Raw genomic sequence first — 17,198 nt, 5'->3', positions numbered from 1 at the left:
CACTTTACATAAATATATTAGAGATTTAATCCTCCTTACTTCTGTTTCCCTAAGACTAGTTTATTGTAGTTTTATCAGCGAAACAGGTATGGCTGAGCATAGCTTTCAATATTTGTGTTGGTTATGGTTGGAGTACTATGTGCAAAATCTTTTTGTCCAAGTTTACTTTTGATCTGATTTTTTTTCCCCCTTGGCTTACTGGATCAGGAGAGCTACCATTGGTCACTTTCAGACATCATTTACAGACACAAGGGGATTACACACAGCATTAGTAAAAGCCTTTCATCAGTATTTTTATTATTAAAAGAAGAAACAATCACACACTCCATTACATGAAAAATGACCACATCCAAGAATCAAAGTGTGGCTAGAAAGTTTGCTATCTGCAAAACATGAGCAGAATGGACAGTGGTACTGACCAAATCAATTATATAACAAAACAACAAAAACTATACATTTATTACAGTGTTGCAGAAACTTTCATTATGAAATTTCCTCAAGTGTTTAAACTTCAAAAAATAAAATAATGCATTATGTTCAGTAAGATGTTGAGAAATAAATAGTATTTTATTCAGGGAAGGCGGCAAAGCAGAGGTTTTTGACCTGTCTTTCACATATAAAAGATTGATCATTGAAACATAAACAAGCCGTTCCTTCAACCAGCCTGGCGAAACCGTCTTGAAGCTTGTTTGTTTTTATCCTGTGAGTCAAATTCATTCAGCTCAATCTCCTTCTTTCGTTTGCAAGGGAAGACCCATGGGTCTGGGTCTGGGTCCTAGAAGCTTTTTTAAAACCAACAGGACATATATAATGTATATATTATATATCCTTCAGTGTGCACAAGGTCTACTTGAATATTACAGATGGACTTTTCTGCTAATATATTTAGCATACTAAATTGAAATCCTGGGGATCTGATTTTCATACAGATTTTGTTTTGTAAACAAAATTATATATTAATTTAAAACCAGATTATTTCTCCCCATGCAGTTGGAATAGCAATTACTATTGACTGACTGCTGTAATCCGTGCAGCAGTGTAGAAAACACAAAGACCCTTCCTACACTGTGAGGGGGAGGACTCACAGCACAATGCAAAGAATGAGATCACTGTTTATGTAGCAGCAGTAAACTAGCATAATGTGTGTTTTTCAGGAGTCTAGCAACAAACGGTTCGACTTCAGACAAACATTAATGGTGGAAGGAACTGCTAATGGTGGCAAGATTTAGTCTGGTTACAGATGTGTGGAGAGAGTGCGGATCTTGATATCATATTGGCGTTGAAGACCTGTGTTGAGGACTCCATGATGGAGGATCCAGATTTCTGTCTTTCTGAAGTCTTTTCAGTATATAAAGTGCATGTATGCTTTTAGGTGCTTGGCACATTGGCCATAAACTTGTAGGTCAGAATGAGCACTTTAAAAACACAATCTTCTAAGAATCCATAAATCTAACCTTTCAATCCACCGTCTTGTATTGCTTTCAAAATGATATTAAATCAAATTAGGGGCTTGCGTTTTGCCTTGACTGAAAAACACATAAAACAAACGTCCCTAATTATAATGTACATCACCAAAGTAATGTTGTAATATATAAAAACCCAACCTAGTATCTACAAGAACTCTTGACAGGCAGGCTGACACACATCCTGTGCTGTCAATCCACTAGCTTATTTCCATAAATCACAACCAACAGAGCTCTAACACCACAGACAGAACTAACAGCTCTCACTACTAACACTGCAGACAGAAATGCAGGTTTCCAATGAGCCAGAGAGTCCCTGTGTGTGGCACACCAAGGAAACCCTGTCTGACTCTGAACACAGCTACTCCCAGGGGGAATCCCTGTCAAAGCTGGCAATGATGTGCCATCCATACAGTAAGGCTCGGACTCCTCTCATTATCGATTATAGATGTAAACGGTATAGACGAAAGGGTCCCCAATCCTGGACCCAGAGGGCTGCAGTGCAAAAGATTTTTGGGAAAAGCAGCCTCGTTCAATTAATACAATATTGAGTTAAATTAGGTACTTAGGAGCCCAGGTTGAATGACACCTTGAAGATACTGAAACATTTCAGGACCAGGACTGGGGACGTGAAATTCAAACTATAAATCATAGAACCTTTTTGTTTTTACAGTTCTACAAGTCAACCATTAAAGACTACATGATTTAAATCTGAATATGCACATATACATATTCATAATTATACACACACACACACACACACACACACACACACACACACACACACATCCATCCATCCACAGAAACAACAGTCTGTATTAATATTTAGGTGGAGGTTCACAGAAAAACAGTAGCAGAAGAATTTTTAGCAAACCTGGTGAGGGCCAAAGACTGACAAAACCAGTGGATTGCTGCACACTCTTACATTAAAATTTTTCTCTGAACCTCTATGCATTAATAAAGACTATACATTTTTTGAAAAATATCCTGTTTGTGCGTGTTTGTCTGACTTTCAGACTTGGAAGTTATTGGATTACATATTGTGACACAGTGATGGTTTCGTACAGGCGATAAGATATACAAAGAAGAAATGTCTCCCCCCTCCTGGAGCTCTTGTACAGTAACCAGTTTAGGTGTACTGGGATCTGTCACTCACACACCTGACAGCGTGGGAAAAGAGACACACCTACAGGCACTAATGAATGGAGCCCTATAAAGCGGCAGCTCTCCAGCTGTACCTGAGGGGGAAAAAAGGAGGGCGTTTAGGAGAACTTCCGAGCTGCAAGAGGAGGAACCCGTGCGAACCCGTGCGACTCTGACCTGCTAACTGCATAACAACCAGTCTGTGCTATACCTTCCTTTGGGATTTGACCTGGACTACACTATGACTCTGATTATGACCTTTGACTCCTGCTTTCCCACAATGACTATGAGGCTGCTTAACAACTGCAAGCATTACCTGACGGTTTTGATTGGGGGACCGAGAAGTGGCCTGAGCATCGCTAGGGATTTGCTTACAGTGTTAGCTATTGCCCAGACTTGGACTAGGATTTCCTGTTGTTTCCACAGCCTTTGTCATGTCATCCGAGACATACAACCCAGGTCCCACACCCTGCTCTGTGTCACAATATATATAGATACATACATGTGTGTGTATAAGTATGTATAAATATATTATAGTCAATACATTATTACTATAATTGACAGAATATTAATTAAAAGACATCTTCTCTTCCCTTATTTACAAGGGAACAAGCCGAGATCCTTGCTGAATGGTTTAACACAGAAATACTCTTCAATAGATAAGACAGACAACAACGAGAACTAAAATCCAGAATTACACCCCAAATGTTTGAATAAGGCGCCTAACTGGTCCTCCTGAACTGTGTCCTCAGTTGTTCCTGACCTTTGTTCTTTGTTCTTGGGAGTCCACAAGACTTGTCACAACTTAAATGTGTGTTAACAATGATTAAAATAGGTTTGGCAACACTAAAAAAAAACATTAAACTAAAGAGAAACAGACATACAGGTGAGTAAGTTGATAGCAGACCTCTTTACCTCTTAAAAGGATTTTCAATTGTAAGAAATTGTGTGAACAACTTTAGTGGTTTCAACCATAAAGCTGTCACACTGGCAGTCTACAAAGTCTCTTTTTTTTTTTTTTTTTTTTAAAAGGCCTTTTTCTTGATCCTGCTGCAAATGTCTTTGCTAATTTGGCATTGTGGTAATGAATAATGAAGGCAATAGTCACTCCCTGCAGCTGTACCTCTCTGAAACATGGCACTCAGACTACAGTCGAGCAAGGACTGTTTTCCGGATTGGGATTTTGCCTCCTACAGGACCGGGAGAGAGAGAGAAAGAGAAGCTGTTCATGTTTCCAAAGTTTATCTCCAATATTGGTATTCTTATTTCAATTACAAACCACACAGTAACACAGGAGAGATGTTGACACCGTGTATGTTTCTTCCAAGACGCAGTGTTGGCATTTTATATGAACATGTGTTTGCTAAACAGTGACTGCTACCATATTTTGTTGACATTTGAAATTAAGCATTGTTGTAGGTAGACATGGAATTCAGATTCTTGTTTATTTTTCAACATGAAAATGGAAACATTCTGATCCTCAACAGATTAAAAACATTTTCTGACCAGATCTCATGAACCAATGAGAAGTGGTCTTACTGTATACATACCTAGTGTGTCTTCTAATTGGTTCACTGCCATCTTGTTCACTTTAATAGTAACTTGATCAGCTCTGAAATGAAGGAAGAAACTCGAGAGTTACTAATGAAGGATACGTGACAAAACAACAACAGACAGTCATATGATGGCCTGCAGTTTTAAGTTTCTGTGTGTGTTGTGTTGTGGGACATGAGCAGGACACGTTGTATTCAACTGCACCACCACAAAATTGGGGGATTTAAGAGAGGAAATGTGCATTTGTTTCTGGGCGTACACAACGACAATATATTTCACATCTGTTCTTTTAGTACTTGAGGAAATTCTTCATGTATATTAAATAGGTCACAAATTATCAGGTGCTAAAGCTCCACTAATTAAATATGAGGAATATCACCAATGCACTGATGCTTTTTTAAATGGAACTTAAAATATATGAGAATGGAAATAGGGAGTGTAGTCAAAAAACAACGAGCATAACTTACATCTTGGATTTTCGCAACACGTTCAATCTGAGCAAAGCATTCAACGCATTCTTCTGCATGTCAGAGGAAAGCACTTCATAGCACTGGAGACATCCTAGTGGCGAGCACAGAGAAATGACAGTTAACGAGCTTGCAGATGGGGTTCTGTAAAAACACCATTGTACATCCATTACTGCCGTTGTGCTTGTGATTTGTCTGAGCAGCCGCAGCTCTCAAGATGGCCACTAGACAGGGGGAAGATGAAAGTCAACCCCAGCAGAAGTGTGGCTGCAATTTTATGTACAGAAATGGCATCTTTCCTTCAGTGGATTGAATGTGACAATTAAGCAAGGCTGTTTCTCTCTCTACTTGCTGCCATGATGCCTTGGGAGTGAAGAGTGAAATGCACTCTGGGACGGGACAGACCTGTTAGAAGGCGTTTGACAGCGAAGCTCCGGACGGCTGGGACGTACTGCTTCTCATTGAGACCCTCGACGACCTCCTCGCTCAGGTACTGACACACCAACTGCAGAGGCGGAAGACAACAACAATTCTCAGCGTGTCATCACCTAGTGTCATTTTTAGCATTAATAAGTACGGGAGCTTATTCATTTATTTAAACAACAATCACAAAAGCTACACCGTGGTGCAATGAAAATTAGTCTGCGTACAAACAGAACCTTTGTCCTCATCAGAGACCAGCATTCAAAGGGGAAGAGCAGAATCACCAAGATGGACTCCCAACAAAATTCCCACCACAGCATAACAGAGCCTCCGGACCCCCTTACTGTAGGGGTCAAGCAGTCCTGCCATGGGTCCTGCTGTTCATACCCCAACAATGACCCCTCTTTCAAAGTCACTTAGATCCTTTCCTCTTGCCATCTTGATCCAAAATCGAGGTCAAATGGGCATGCTCAGCATTTTTATACAAGCCACAGAGCATGATAGGATGTTAATTGCTTAATTGTATCATGCAGTACACGTGTTTGGAGGCATCTGCATTTGTTATGTTCCTCCTCTCAATTATTGAGGTTTTTCCTTTCATTTGTCACCCGTCTGTACATTACTGTATGGTAACATGCCCAAAAGTAACACATACCTGGTATCCGTGCAGAAAAGGCTCGAGGATGGCACTGAGGAAAGACAGGACTGGATGACCGCTCTCTGTCACCACAATGTCTTGCTTTAGTATCTGAACAGTGCCACACTTTACCAGTAAGTAACAGGCTTCTTCAAAGTCCTGCAACGAAAGCAATGGCAAAACTAAATCACACAAAGCACACCTACTGCTAGTTTCATTACCTAATGATAATTTCTCTACTTGACTACATTAGTTTGTTCTTTTTTATGCCACCATTCAGAATTTTAATTTTCTATATGAAAAATACATGGATGTTTTTGTCCACAGTATTTTTTTTTCTTCTCCATTCAAGAAAAAATTTGATTTCTACATTTTACCAGATGGGGCTTTGTTCTGACATTTAGGGCCTGTATTCCAAAGATGATAAATGACTTACTATTGAGTAAAGGCAGCATGTGTGTTTATTAAAGTTAACACAAAATGGGTGCAAAAAGCCCCATAAATTATATTAAATGGATGCTGAATTGACACTACTGACGTTACTCCTAAGCAAGCCATTTACAGCTGCTGCTTCATTTCCACTTATTCAGCTCATTTTAAAGGTTATATATAAGATGTATCATGCATCCACTTTCTGCACCGTTGAAAATGATAATGAAGTGCTTCTGCTACATAAATCAGGCTTTAAAAAGCATTTTGTGAGCAGCCTCTTGTTTCAGTCTCATTTGAAAGCAACTTTTCTTTCCAGGTGTTCTTTAAAAATACCATTACCTGCACTGTGCGGCCGGGACAGAGGATAAACTCATTTGCAAAAACATTCCAGAGAAAGTGGAAATAGCTGTAGATGTCTTCTAAAACAATCAAACAAACAAAAAAGACTGCCAATGAAACAGACCACAAACACTGCCAGCATTCCCACAACCCAGCCATCACATCAATTAGAGGATTTTAATATTTAGCTGCATCTGCGGACTAGTTTTCCTTTTGTCATATAATCTGTTTGTTACAGAACTTTATATATGTTGGTTAGACTACAATATTCAGAAGCACTAAGACCAGAGTTACATCGGACAAGATTTTTCTTTTATTGGAGCTAACCATCATCACTTGTTGTAAATGAGAAAAAAAAATCCCAGTTGCTAATGGTAATTTCCCCAAGTCCTCACAGACTTCACTGTAAACACTGATTTGAAGCATTGGAGGGAATAAATAAAGGTATTTCAGACAATGACATTGTTAGGGTCAATTACAAGTCACTGGATGCTGTGCTCGGTGGAAGCGGTTACCTTTTCTGGAGCTGCCCGCGGCGTGCAGCGCCACAGCCACCAGCGCCGGCCGTATGAACATGTGCATGACTTGGTTCCGGTAGGAGGCGCACATGAGCACAGTGACGGCGCGTGTGAAGACCGCCTCCTCTGGGCTGACGGCCTCCTGCGACCCCTCCAGTAGCACCACACGGTCCCCGACGCAGCCCACAATGTCGTGATGCAGGGCCACGCTGGAGGACACCACCTTACCGGTGCTCTCGTGTTCTGGAAGAGAGAGGAGACGTATAAATAAGCATCTCAATACAGAGATGTGAGGTGAACACAAGTATGACAGGCTGTATGAACTGGAATGGCGTGAGGACCCTTTACATGCCACCACATACCAGGCCAGTCCAGGAAGGCCCCAAAAGACTGTGCCAGCCCCCTCAGCCAGGCGGTTTTCTCTGTCAGGATCGCAAAGTCTATCCCCTCCAGGTTTTGCATGAGAATGGTAGCGATCAGGACCCAGGGCCGGAGAACCATGTTGTCCTCCTGCAGGCGCTCTATTCTGTAGGCCGTGTTGTTGACGAAGGCTTGGGTGTCCTCACCAGGCTTCCTAGGGATATGTCTGGAAGGGGTTTAAGAAGCAACATGAGTCAAGTCCAGGCATGTATCACAATTTACAATTTAGTTTTTTAAGTGGTCATTGTTCCCTTGTGGTGCTTTCTTCAGGATTTGATCAAGGCCTACAAATCACTGAAAGAATGTCTAAGGCAGCAAACTGTAGAGGATGTCATTGCCTGCACCTGGGGACCAAGTTGTACTGGGACCGGCTGATCTGTCCCTGCGCCAAGCTTCGGATTGACACCGGTTGCCCAAAGTATACGTGTATGCTTCCATAATCTTCACTGAGTATTTTCCTGGCTTTAATCAGTCCCTGAATGAGACAAGGACAAGGTGGGATTATGACAAAATGTTTCTTTTAAGGCACATGAAAGCTATAAACCAGCAAAGTCACAAACAGGGGACCGCAGCACATACCGAGGTGGTTTCTTTGGGTTTGGGCACTCCCAGAAGCTCACGAGCGTACAGTGCCTCTTCCAGCACCCTCTCGTAGCTGATGCTGATGGGAACAAGACTGATGTCAAACACCTCCCCCTTAAAAAATGGCTCCATCACGATATTCAACAATCCTGCGAAAGAAAAGGAACAGCATGAAAACATTTGCTTGAATTTGGACATCTCAAAGCTTTCTATTTGGTCTCTACTCTTTAGTCTGTCTTGGCCTATAATTTAGTGAAGGTATTTTGAATTCTGCACTTGCAGGAAATGGGCCAAATGAGCTCCTCCCATTTGTAACTCTTCCTCATATGTTTCTCTAGGACAAAAACAACACATCATCATCAGAACAGGTCTCCATCAGCAATAACATGTGATTTTTGTATTTTATCACAGTCTACTTACCTAATTTGGGAGTCAGGGTCTTGCCTGTACGGCTTCTAGTCCCTTCCAAAAAGAACTCCACAGGAGTGTGGCCAGTCTGACAGGGAAAAGGCAGGTTTTGCTTATTACCGCTTTAATAAGGTATCAGGTAATCCAAGCACTGTCCCAAATATTTAACTTACTCATAAGCCAATTGTTGGCATTATAGACGGCATATGTACCTTTAGGGTTGTCTTGACATATTCAGAGAACACAGCCCAGTATAGTTTGTCGCCTCCAAATGAGCGGCGGATGAAGAACGCTCCAGACATTCGTAGCATCTCGCCAATAAACTTCATGCCCAGGAAATCTACAAGATATTAGATGTTGAAACCATTAGGAAGCTACTCAGCAAATATTATTATTAGTCAGTCAATTACCAGTTGCCTTTTCCCATGTCAACACATTTCTTCCAACTTGTTTAAATATTAAAACAGACTGGAATTCAAATGTTATTTACTCGCAAACAATTGCCAAAATGTATAAATTATTTCCATGTCTGCTTATATTTACTTCTAATTTGTTCAGCTTCAGTAAAAACCTGGGTTAACCTCATCAGTGCTCTTTGGTCTGAAACCCCTTCTGAAGATGGCAATAACCCCAGAACTTCAGATACTTGCCCATTCCAGCAGCGATGACAGGCAGGGAGAGATCGTATGTGTAGAGGATGTAGGACAGCATAAGAAAGTCAATATAACTACGATGACTGGGGAGCAGCACCACAGGATGCTCTTGAAGAGCCTGTTGAAGCTGGAAGAAGAAAGATTTAATTTTATAGTAGCAAACATGTCACAACTAGAGAAAACATTAAACACAACTAGGCCCACTGGTGTTAGAGGGCTGCTGGGTCTTCAGGTTTATGTTTCCACTGAGCTTCCAGGTATTTAATTGAACCTATTGATACTTTTCTCTCCAGATATCATACAGGCGGCGACTCACTCTCTGGATCCCTTCCTCATTGACTCGGACTCTTTGGAAGAGCGTCTTGAAGACCTTGCTGAGCGTGAAGGCGAAGAAACGGACGACGCTGAGCTGGAGGCGGTGGGCCATCTCCTCCAGGATCACAGCCGCCTCCTCCTGGATGATCTCTGGGGACTCCCCTGTATCTTGTGACATCTGGAAGAGCGCACAACAATGTCAGGAGAAGCTAGGAATGCAAATCAGGCCTGATTCCATAAAGGTGAGGTAGTAGTCTAAATGTCATTTTAATACAGTTTAATAAGTCTGCACCATCCTGCGGTGTTCACTTGGTCAAGGATATTCTGTATTTTATATTTTGGCAATTCACCAAATCCCCATTTGACCACTAAACTTCATATTAGTGTAAAATTGTGCTCAAAACAATATCCTAAGTGCTGTCTCATGCTATTATGTTATAATAAGTGCAATGGGCAGCATAAAAGCTCCAACTTCTTACCTGCTTGATAACATACTGAAGATGAGCGGACTGGAGCACTTTGGCTTTGAGCTGGCTGGCTTTGCAAGGGGCCACTCCCTTGTACAGCACGGGGGTATAACATTTCAAAGCAAATCTCACGTCACTCGTGTTCTTTCGTTCTTCCAAGATATCCTCAAAGTCATCTCTCTTCTTTAATGATGGATCCTGGTGCTAAAGTCGTAGATAAATAGAAATAACTATTTATAAAATTAATTTAAAGTAAGGTTATTTCTAGTTTGCTTTTTGGATCTCTACACCAATCTTCATATAGACCATATGGAATAGCACTCCACCAGAGATAATGACAAAGCATTTACTATAGTGCTGCCCTCATATGCCTTTTCATTAAAAACAGGTAGTTGAATACAAGTAATCACTAGTATGATACAAACAAGCACATATTAATAGAAACTTTTTTTCATTTTCTCCAACGTTGGCAATTGCATAACAATTTATAATCCGATTAAAACATTTAATGAAGCGGTGATCCTGCAATTGGTATAATATTGTGCAAACATCACATGAGCACAGGGAACTGGGCGCTATTGCAACAGTCCATGCAATACAACATATAAATAATATCCATAAGTCCCTGTCTTTATCAAGGAAAGGCCGAAGTGGTCCTGATCCGCTGAACTCAACCACAACAATGCATTATTTTCAAGCAGAGAAACTACATGCACGTATAATAACTGACCATACAGTAATACAGATTTGCATAGCCCAGTGAAACTTGATTTTCCCTGATTAGGTCCAGGTCTAATTCAACAAACATGGGCAAGGTTAAGTAATGCTTCTGTCTGTATTAAACAGCAATTATAAAAACACTTATGAGTGCATCTATTCTTGTTTTGAAAGATCTGAAAAACGTGCGTCCACGTAAAAGTGTGTGCAATACAACTGTAATACTTGTCTTTAAGTTAATGTGAAAAGTAAGCAACATACACGATTTTAGCATGATGACAGCAGTAATTGCACAATCAGGTTTTAACTCTAGAATACGTACCGAATACAAGTTTTTGGATGCCATTCCTTACAACCAGGAACTATTACAGCAGATAACAGGCATGAGCGGACGGGCTGCAGCAGAATAAGGCCAAGCCTTGGTTGGACAGCAGAGAGAGAAAAAAACTTTAAATAATCTCAAAGCAGAAACACCTTCACCTCCACATCCAGTCCAACCAGCAGACAGAGCAGCAGAGGCGCGGCTTCCTGTTCGTGTGGAATCCGGACGGTGGGCGAAAGGAGACAAACCAGTTCAAACGTCCGGTTTGCACCACGTGAAAAGAAGAGCGCCTTTAACATGGTGCCGTTCATGCACACACACACCCGAATAGTGCTTTTCATTCTTTACTGAAAATGAAAACCAAATCAAAAGTGAGCCGAAACATAAACGAAGAGGAAGGCGAGGAGATAGGCCTAGATCCCCGTTTTCTCGACAACGTTTTAGATGAGCTTTATGATTTCGGTACGTTTGTCAGCTTAATTTTACCTTTCCTATATAAACGCCACAGGGCAATTTACACTTATTCGATCATATGAATCCTTCATTAGATGCTGCTGGAAAGTTTAACATTTCTGATCTGTCGTTTGTAGCATGTGTAATGTATGTATGAATCAAAGTCACTTTAAAATACAACGTAAACACTATAAATGTGCATTTCGGTACATTGCACATGCGGTGCGTTTCGATTTTCTCTATTTTGTGAATGACTCAACCTTTTGCCTCGCACTGTGCATTTCGGAGGAATAAATAACTAGACCAGCAATATGTATTTGTTTAGTTTCACACGAATGTAAAGTACTTGCTTTTTATTATTATATGACGTTGATATGAAAGAAACCAAGAAATGCACGAATAAGAACAACAAAAAGTTACCTGGTTCCCCGCATTGTCCATGTTCTAATAGTTTACAATGTACTTTCATCGAGGTGCAATTATTTACAGCACCTTGTCAGGACGAGAATAACAATGTTGCATCACGCCTGATATTTTGTTACCCTCCCTCCCTCTCCTAAGGTGCAGACACAGTGAAGAAAAGGAAAAATAAATCCCAAAAGAAAAAGGCAAAGAAGTGTTCGGAGGAAGATCAAGGTAAAGTTGGGCTCCTCACTGCTGGTATAGATGATGGGGTTGAGAAGAGAGCTCAGGATGGCCACTGTCCCTCTGAACAGAGGAAGGAGGCTGTGGACTCGGGCACCAGCACTGAAAGTCCAGCGGCCCACTCAACAGAAACAACATCACGGGTGGAAGTCGTGACATTTCAAGATCCTTCTAAGAAGAAGAGAAAAATGGTGGAAGCCCCGGCCCCTAGCCTAAAGGTACCTGTCTGTGGTTCGTATGAGCAGATCTTAGCTTTGCTTTTTCGGTGAACTGCACAGAAATGATCTGGAGGAAGAATCGATTCGCTGTAAGAAGTGATGATTCTGTGATTTACACTGAGAAGAATGCAAATGTATGTAGTGCAACCAACTTTGTGTTTAAAGGTTTCTTCAATTACCCTAACAGTTCTGCTATTGAATGACACAAAAATATTGGGCACATAAATCAACAGCTTCCATACTGTCTATATATATATATATATATATATATATATATATAAATACTTGCATACGGTAAATAATAATAAAAACACACCTTCTTGAATTATTTTATTTCACTGTTTTTTGTTGTTGTTACAGTTGTCACACACTTCTGTTCAGGTACCTGAAATAAAGGAGAAAACGAAAACAAATACAACTGATTTTAGCCTGGAGAAGGTAAGTGACAATCAACTGCTAGCTTTTTGATCCATTTGTAGAACAATAAAAACAAAATGAGTTATTACAAGCCTATTTCTTTAATAAAATGCAAGGAAGAGGATGCATTGTTGATTTTTGTCCTATTGTTTTTGAAGGCCCGGTTGGAGGTTCACAGATTCGGCATCACAGGATACCAGAAGGAGCAACAGAGAGTGTTTGAGCAGGAGAGAGCCATCATGCTTGGAGCAAAGGTAGGACATCGGGGAACTGACAACAGCAAATTCAGAGATTAATTTATGTGTATCCTAATTTTACAAAATGATTTATGCAGGGGGCTCCTGTGTGGTTAAACTGGTAAACATCTCCACCTACAGTCCAGGTCTAAACCAATAGTCCAGACAGCACTGGTTCCAGTCTGACCTGTGCCATACCCCAGTTTGATTGGGAATCCCTACATGGTATGAGAACATTAAAATAAAATAAAGGCCTGTTGTTCCTAACTTTTCAGCTCTGATTTACACCGACACTCCTTTCTTTACATAAGTGTCATCTTCTGTGTAGTTACTCTTCATACAAGCCCATGTGTTTTCTAAGTACACACGATTACATCAATCAGCCATAACATTATGACCACCTGCCTAATATTGTGTAGGTCCCCCTTTTGCCGCCAAAACAGCCCTGACCTCCATGGACTCCACTGGACCTCTGAAGGTGTGCTGTGGTATCTGGCACCAAGACGTTAGCAGCAGATCCTTTAAGTCCTGAAAGTAGCGAGGTGGGGCCTCCATAGATCAGACTTGTTTGTCCGGCACATCCCACAGATGCTCGATTGGATTGAGATCTGGGGAATTTGGAGGCCAAATCAACACCTTGAACTCGTGATTCATCAGACCAGGCAACCCTCTTCCATTGCTCCGTGGTCCAGTTCTGATGCTCACGTGCCCATTGTAGGCGCTTTCGGCAGTGGACAGGGGTCAGCATGGGCACCCTGACTGGTCTGCGGCTACGCAGCCCCATACGCAACAAACTGCGATGCACTGTGTGTTCTGACACCTTTCTATCAGAACCAGCATTCACTTTTTCAGCAATTTGAGCTACAGTAGCTCGTCTGTTGGATCGGACCACACGGGCCAGCCTTCACTCCCCGCGTGCATCAATGAGCCTTGGCCGCCCATGACCCTGTCCCCAGTTCACCGCTTTTCCTTCCTTGGACCACTTTTGATAGGTACTGACCACTGCAGACTGGGAACACCCCACAAGAGCTGCAGTTTTAGAGATGCTCTGACCCAGTCGTCTAGCCATCACAATTTGGCCCTTGTCAAAGTCGCTCAGATCCTTACGCTGCCCATTTTTCCTGCTTCTAACACATCAACTTTGAGGACAAAATGTTCACTTGCTGCCTAATATATCCTACCCACTGACAGGTGCCATGCTAACGAGATTATCAGTGTTATTCACTTCACCTGTCAGTGCTCATAATGCTATGGCTGATTGGTGTATACACACACTATATTCACAATGTAGACTGATTAACCTAACTTGTGATATTTCTACAGCCACCAAAAAAGGAGTATGTCAATTACAAAGTGTACCAACAAATGATCAAGGAGAAGAAACTGAAAGCAAAAGAGGACGTGAAAGCGGTGAGTTGGGATACAGAAAAAAGAGAGAGGCTAGGGAAACCATCCACAGGCCAGGACTTATTATCATCATCATCATTTAATTACTCTAATCAGGTTCCTGGTAAAAACTGGTTCTCATCAGATTCCTTCTTCTGGGTATAAGGGTTGAACTTCGGCACAGTAAGGCAGTGACTTAATTCAAGGACACACAGGGACAGACATGCATTATTCAACAGCACTGTTTTTTCTTCTCTGATTAATGTTGTATTTATGTATAAGACCAATCACTCAAGTGTTTTGGACATTGATGTTTATTTAACTACGATAATAAACTATGTAGTTACAGAGTGTTCTTCATTGTTGACTGAATGTTGAGGGGCTATGCATGTTGTATTTAGCCAAAAGCTGATGTGCTGATTTGTAGTCTCCTCTATCTTTTTTTTTTTCTAGTTTAAGAACTTGAGGTTTTGGACAGACAGTCAGGTCATGACATACTTGGCAATTCAGTTGTTTCAATGTTTACAATGCTACCTGACACCACTCGGGTCCACTCAAGGCAGTTTTCGAAACAGCCCAGATTGCATAGTGTATTTTTTGTGGCAGATGTTGTCCAGATCAAATTAAAAGTTTAACCAACCGTAAATAGTTATAACAAAACCCAGAACTTTATGGTAGATTTCCATTGGATAGATGCAAGATCAAACCAGAAAGCTGGCATTGGAACTAGAGCGGGCATCAAGATTTGACAGTTGTAAAATGCAGGATTTTAACTTTGATGCCATCATGTTTTCTCAGGGCACTAACAAAAAGAAAAGAAGAGAGCACGAAGGAAGGTAAGAAGAAAAGCTTTAACTTTATCATTGATCTTCATGTATTAAGACATTTCTGTCGCTGCTTCTCAATGTTGATTTATTTTCTCAAACTCTTTTAATGTACACTACCGGTCAAAAGTTTTAGAACACCTAAATGTTTCCAGTTTTTATTGAAATTTATGCAGTTTAATGTCTCAATGTACTCTGAAATTAAAGCATAGAACAAATAAGCAATTAGAGAGAAAAAAAAAAATTGTTTAACACAATGTAACCCCTTAAGCTGACAAACCCCTCTGGTACCCTTAAAAGGGCACCAAATCCCATGTGTGCTCTTCACCGTTGTGTTGTTTGCCAAGTGTTTGGTATCCTATGACAGCTGAGAAGCATTCTCTGATGTGAAAAAAACGTTTTTTTTATATCCCCCAAACAAGACCATCCACGTTTTGGTAGAAGCAACACACCCATAGAGAGCTCAAAATGACAAGATGGAAAACTGTGTTTACAGTGTACTAATACACAACGATGTTACATAATTAGATCTGAACTTCTCTGTGTTGGATAGAACATCAAATGATATATACTGGATTAATCGTTAGGTTGTTCTGAACAAAACAAGCCTATTTGCAAAGAAATCCGAATGAAACTGAGTGATCTGTGACCCCAGGCTCTGAATGAGACCCCCACCCCACCCCCCCCGGGCTCTGAATGATAGCAGGCGACGCAGAAGCTGTAAATCTGATGTGTTTGAGAATGAAACGCGCTGGTAGTCAAAAGAATAAGCTTTCAAAAGATGTGCGCATTGTAGGAATACAGTGTCACTTCTATGCACAGGAGCTGTGTGTAATGCCCCGTTTCCCCCGGCAGACGGGTCTGGACGCGTCCACGTTTTGTGGACGGTTAACACTGCCAAATAATGCTTAAGAGGGTGTAGTAACACAGTGTATAACTCTGAAATGTACATTATTTTTCAGTTTTTGGTAACCTAAACTTTTTTTGTAACCAGTTTACCGCTTACCTTTGTACCATTTCAGGTTAATCACTGGACTTGAACTGCTTACATTTCAATAGAAACTGGAAAAATTAGGGTGTTATAAAACTTTTGACCGGTACTGTATGTATGTAAATTACCTTTGCTTGAATGTGGTCTGGTGACAACAGATTAATTCATATCTGTACATTAAAATATTTACAAACGAGAAAGCACAAATAAGGAAGACTGCAACTGCAAGATTATTCAAATAATAATCATTTTTTCCAGCACTAATATTAAAATACATGTTTCGTCCTCATCATTCTTTTGACAGAGCTAATAAGAAGTCGTCGTCAAGTGTCTTACCAGCTGGGCAAGTCGGACGCTTTAAAAACGGGGCGTTGGTTCTCAGCTCTAAAGAAATAGAGATGATTAAAACATCCAGAGTGATTAAGTAAGGAGTCAAGGTGTAGATCCGTATTGTTGTCAGTTTTGTTTTTTATTTTGGGGGAATGGATTGATCACTGATATTTTCTGAGTACCTTATTCACGACTGTAATGATTATGTATTGAACACTGATTACTGGTGTCTATCAGAGGCAGTGGTCACTTGGCATTGTCTGGACACTATGGGTTGCTTTCAGACCCAGATTAGCAAGAGCCTTCAACATTACAGTGTTATTATGTAGAGTGGTATGAGACTAGTGCTACTCCAGGCTTCATAGGTGTCTTCAGATACTGGGTAAAGATTATATTGAATAGCTAAACCAATAATGAGTTAAGTGACTGAAAATTTGAAATTAACAAAAGATCCTGGAGATCCCTGTAGTGTATCATCCTTCAGCCCTGGAATAACATCTGAAAGGTGTTAACTGTAGGGCAATTCTTACACCCGGATTAATATCCCTGTACAAAAAAGTTTTGGCAGTTTTACATTCGCTGTACTACTAATATAATACTACCACCTACTGGACAGGCTCTGAAATTGCACAAAGAGATGTCCAGGACAGTGAACAATTCCTTCCCTGCCATCAGTTGCTCACAGTGATGTATTTGTTTATTTAATGGACTTCTGCTGTTTTTACCCAGAACTGTAATAATAAAAAAAAATACATTCATTGTAAAATAAATTGTGTATATTTCCATAAAATTCTGTTTTATAATTACAACAAAATACACCTGAGTTTTAATAGTGCTA

At 40.7% G+C, this 17,198-nt stretch overlaps 2 protein-coding genes across 4 annotated transcripts; one reads left to right on the top strand and one right to left on the bottom strand.

Moving 5' to 3' along the window:
• Positions 1-268: 268 nt before the first annotated feature.
• On the bottom strand, positions 269-11,793 carry gnpat (glyceronephosphate O-acyltransferase). 2 transcript variants are annotated; one of them, XM_066693117.1, is made up of 17 exons: positions 11,734-11,793; positions 10,861-10,956; positions 9,834-10,025; positions 9,356-9,532; positions 9,037-9,166; positions 8,599-8,726; positions 8,399-8,474; positions 7,976-8,127; positions 7,741-7,871; positions 7,339-7,562; positions 6,974-7,219; positions 6,459-6,538; positions 5,706-5,846; positions 5,033-5,132; positions 4,628-4,721; positions 4,157-4,218; positions 269-3,796 (listed from the first exon to the last, which is right to left on the bottom strand). In XM_066693117.1, the coding sequence occupies exons 2-17, from the start codon at positions 10,882-10,884 to the stop codon at positions 3,753-3,755; spliced, it is 2,001 nt and encodes a 666-aa protein (XP_066549214.1). In that variant the 5' UTR covers positions 10,885-10,956; positions 11,734-11,793; the 3' UTR covers positions 269-3,752. The 2 variants fall into 2 exon arrangements, with proteins under 2 accessions (XP_066549214.1, XP_066549137.1); XM_066693040.1 differs by lacking the exon at positions 11,734-11,793 and having other exon boundaries at positions 10,861-11,055.
• Positions 11,127-17,130, top strand: fsaf1 (40S small subunit processome assembly factor 1). Of its 2 annotated transcripts, none has more exons than XM_066693222.1 (7): positions 11,127-11,322; positions 11,875-12,176; positions 12,537-12,614; positions 12,752-12,847; positions 14,153-14,239; positions 15,014-15,051; positions 16,335-17,130. In XM_066693222.1, exons 1-7 carry the CDS (start codon positions 11,214-11,216, stop codon positions 16,456-16,458), a joined length of 834 nt encoding a protein of 277 aa, XP_066549319.1. In that variant the 5' UTR covers positions 11,127-11,213; the 3' UTR covers positions 16,459-17,130. The 2 variants fall into 2 exon arrangements, with proteins under 2 accessions (XP_066549319.1, XP_066549395.1); XM_066693298.1 differs by having other exon boundaries at positions 11,875-12,180; positions 12,562-12,614.
• The last annotated feature ends 68 nt before the right edge of the window (positions 17,131-17,198 follow it).

Source organism: Amia ocellicauda, chromosome 1 (assembly GCF_036373705.1).
Source record: "Amia ocellicauda isolate fAmiCal2 chromosome 1, fAmiCal2.hap1, whole genome shotgun sequence".
In the NCBI taxonomy this organism is placed as follows: domain Eukaryota; kingdom Metazoa; phylum Chordata; class Actinopteri; order Amiiformes; family Amiidae; genus Amia; species Amia ocellicauda.
This window is presented reverse-complemented; position numbering and strand designations above follow the sequence as displayed.

Bases quoted from the DNA above. Each gene is read 5' to 3' on its own strand.
- gnpat (XM_066693117.1), bottom strand. From the start codon at position 10,884: ATGGCATCCAAAAACTTGTATTCG. The intron at 10,026-10,860 runs GTACGTATTCTA...CTACGACTTTAG, and splicing joins CATCCAAAAACTTGTATTCG to CACCAGGATCCATCATTAAA. The intron at 3,797-4,156 runs GTATGTATACAG...CCGGTCCTGTAG, and splicing joins CCAATTAGAAGACACACTAG to GAGGCAAAATCCCAATCCGG.
- fsaf1 (XM_066693222.1), top strand. From the start codon at position 11,214: ATGAAAACCAAATCAAAAGTGAGCCGAAACATAAACGAAGAGGAAGGC. The intron at 12,177-12,536 runs GTACCTGTCTGT...TTGTTGTTACAG, and splicing joins CCCCGGCCCCTAGCCTAAAG to TTGTCACACACTTCTGTTCA. The intron at 15,052-16,334 runs GTAAGAAGAAAA...TTCTTTTGACAG, and splicing joins AGAAGAGAGCACGAAGGAAG to AGCTAATAAGAAGTCGTCGT.